Source organism: Phasianus colchicus, chromosome 4 (assembly GCF_987193195.1).
Source record: "Phasianus colchicus chromosome 4, bPhaCol1.hap1.1, whole genome shotgun sequence".
NCBI classification, from domain to species: Eukaryota; Metazoa; Chordata; class Aves; order Galliformes; family Phasianidae; genus Phasianus; species Phasianus colchicus.
The window spans coordinates 59,885,908-59,888,425 of NC_143439.1; the positions used below are offsets into that span (position 1 = coordinate 59,885,908).

Below are 2,518 nucleotides of genomic sequence, written 5' to 3' on the forward strand. Positions count from 1 at the left end.
GCGTGCTTGATATTCTTAGCTGCAGAAAGGAAATCGCTGATAGGGACATCATCAGTTAAACTGAGAAAAAAAAAAAAAAAAAAAAAAAAAAAAAAGCACCTAACTGGCTGTAAGCAGAGCCATATAAAAGAGCTCCTTTTAAGTCGATGGTCCCTATGATCCTTCCTTTCATTCAAAAAATTGTATTTTTGTGCAGACCATTTTGCTTTTACAATAACAGAGTTTAGCAGTTAGTCATGTAACCATTCAAATAAGAATGCTACAGTTTGAACACTGGTTGTAGATCTTTCAGAGTGATAAATGAAAGATAGTAACCCCTTGATCAATGTAACATTTATTTATTCATCAGGGAACACGGCGAGGATACCACAGGCAACAATGCTGCCTGGAGAACATGGATTTCACGTAAACTCTTCTGGCAGAAACACGCATTTAAATAATCAACCAAATCATCACCTCGCTATTTCTATCTTAAAACAATAAACAAACAAAAAGAGAACTGAAACATAAGACCTGAACAAATGAGCAGTTTGGAAGTTAAGCTATTGGATGTCTATACCAGCCTCAACATCAGTCCCTGTTTGCCAAAGAAGCAACACTCAGCACTGACAATGCAATGTCCATCTACAACTGGACTGACTGTACTTGTACCATGAGACCTCCCTGTGGCTGCAGTCAGTTTGTCCCATCAGCGACAGTGTAACAACATCCTGCAAAGTGCTACACAGAGAAGTGAAGTTAGCATGAAGTGACTGACCAAACTATAGCATAAATCAAGCAGATTTTTCCATTTAGTGTTACTATTTTGGTGTATAATCCAAGCAGAAGTGACCGGGGCAGGATGCAGTTTAATGTAAACCATTTGGAGTGAAAGGTGTGATTTTGCCTAGTGAGATCTCCCCCTCACAGTCCAGCTCACAGACAGAGTCGGTGGCAACCTCAGGGTCGGGGGAGATCTGGGACATCCTATCAAAAGGGTCCTCCCGGTTCTCCTCACAATCAACCACATTTGGGATCATGTTTACATACGCAGTCACTATCTCCTTATGGAAAAGGGTGTCCTGGTTGTACGAGATGAGCTCATTGCTTATATTAACAGTCTCCACTGGAGTGCTCGAGCAAAACTGGCCACATCCCAGGAGGTTGGAAAAGACCTTCCTGAAGTCAGCATTGAAGGCATAGATGATGGGGTTGAGGGAGGAGTTGGCCCATCCAAACCAGACAAAGATGTTGAAGGTGGTCTCGCTGACGCAGGGGAGCCCAGCCCGGGGGTCGCTGGGTGGACTCTCGCAGAAGGGCACCATGCAGTTCAGAATGAAGAAGGGCAGCCAGCAGCAGACAAAGACGCCCATAATGATGGAGAGAGTCTTCAGCACTTTGGTTTCTTTCCTGATGGAGGACTTGAGGCTGGTGTGATGGTGGCAGTCAACATGGTTGCTACGGCAGCTCTGTGCGTGCTCGGCCGCCCGCTCCAGCGAGGAGATGCGACGGATCTGCACCTGGGCAATGCGGTAGATCCGCGTGTAGGTGACAATCATGATAGCCACTGGGATGTAAAAACTGATCAGAGAGGAGGAAATAGCATAAGTCCTGTTGAGGCTGGAGTCACAGCTCTCCGACGACACAGGGACAGTATTGTTGCTGCCATAGGTGCCATCAGAGGGTGTCATTGCTGCCAGTGCCACCCATGTGGTGCTCATGTCCTCTGCCCAGGTGGTGAAAGCACCCGCTGCCTCCCAGCCAGTACCGAACCCATCCTCAACGTCCCCAGTGGCAGGAGCAGCGGCAGCATCCCCGCCTCTGTGCCAGTTGAGCTGGACTGGGATGAAGGAGATGAGCACAGACAGTGCCCAGGCCACTCCGATCATCACTAGGGCCAGCCGCTGGGTCATCTTCCTCTCATAACGGAAAGGGCTGGAAATAGCCCAGTACCTGTCCACGCTAATCACACACAGGTTAAGGATGGAGGCCGTGGAGCACATGATATCGAAGGCCACCCAGATGTTGCAGAAAGCCCCGAAGGGCCAGTAGCCGGCCACCTCAGCCACCGCCTTCCAGGGCATGACCAGCAGAGCCACCAGCAGGTCGGAGACGGCCAGCGACACGATGAAGATGTTGGTGACCTTGTTCCGCAGGTGCCGGTAGCGGACGATGGCCGCGCACACCAGCACGTTCCCAAAGAGCGTCCAGAGGATGAGCAAGGCAAGCAGGCTGCCCGCCGCCACCTGCGCAGCTCCGGGGGCTCCCGCCTGTCCCCTCGCCCCGCCGGGGGGTCCCGCCGGGGGCGGCAGAGGGCTGCGGCCGCCCCGCAGCATAGCTGGCGGCTCCCGGCGGCGGCGGGGCGGCGGCGGCGGCGGCCGAGGAGCGCCGAGCAGCCAGCGCCGCCCCGCCGCCCGGCCCCATGGGGCCGCTGCCCCCCCGCCCCGCCGCCACCCCTGCTCGCTGCCCCCCGCCCCGGCGGTCCGCAGCCCCCTGCCCGCGCTCACCGCTCGGCGCGCCCCTGCCCGGCCGCTCCGCT

General features: G+C 54.0%; 1 protein-coding gene across 1 annotated transcript; it reads right to left on the reverse strand.

Annotated features, from left to right (window-relative positions):
- Positions 1-357: 357 nt before the first annotated feature.
- DRD5 (dopamine receptor D5) lies at positions 358-2,315 on the reverse strand. The gene has a single exon (XM_031588733.2). The coding sequence runs from the start codon at positions 2,313-2,315 to the stop codon at positions 849-851; it is 1,467 nt and encodes a 488-aa protein (XP_031444593.2). The 3' UTR covers positions 358-848.
- Positions 2,316-2,518: the final 203 nt, after the last annotated feature.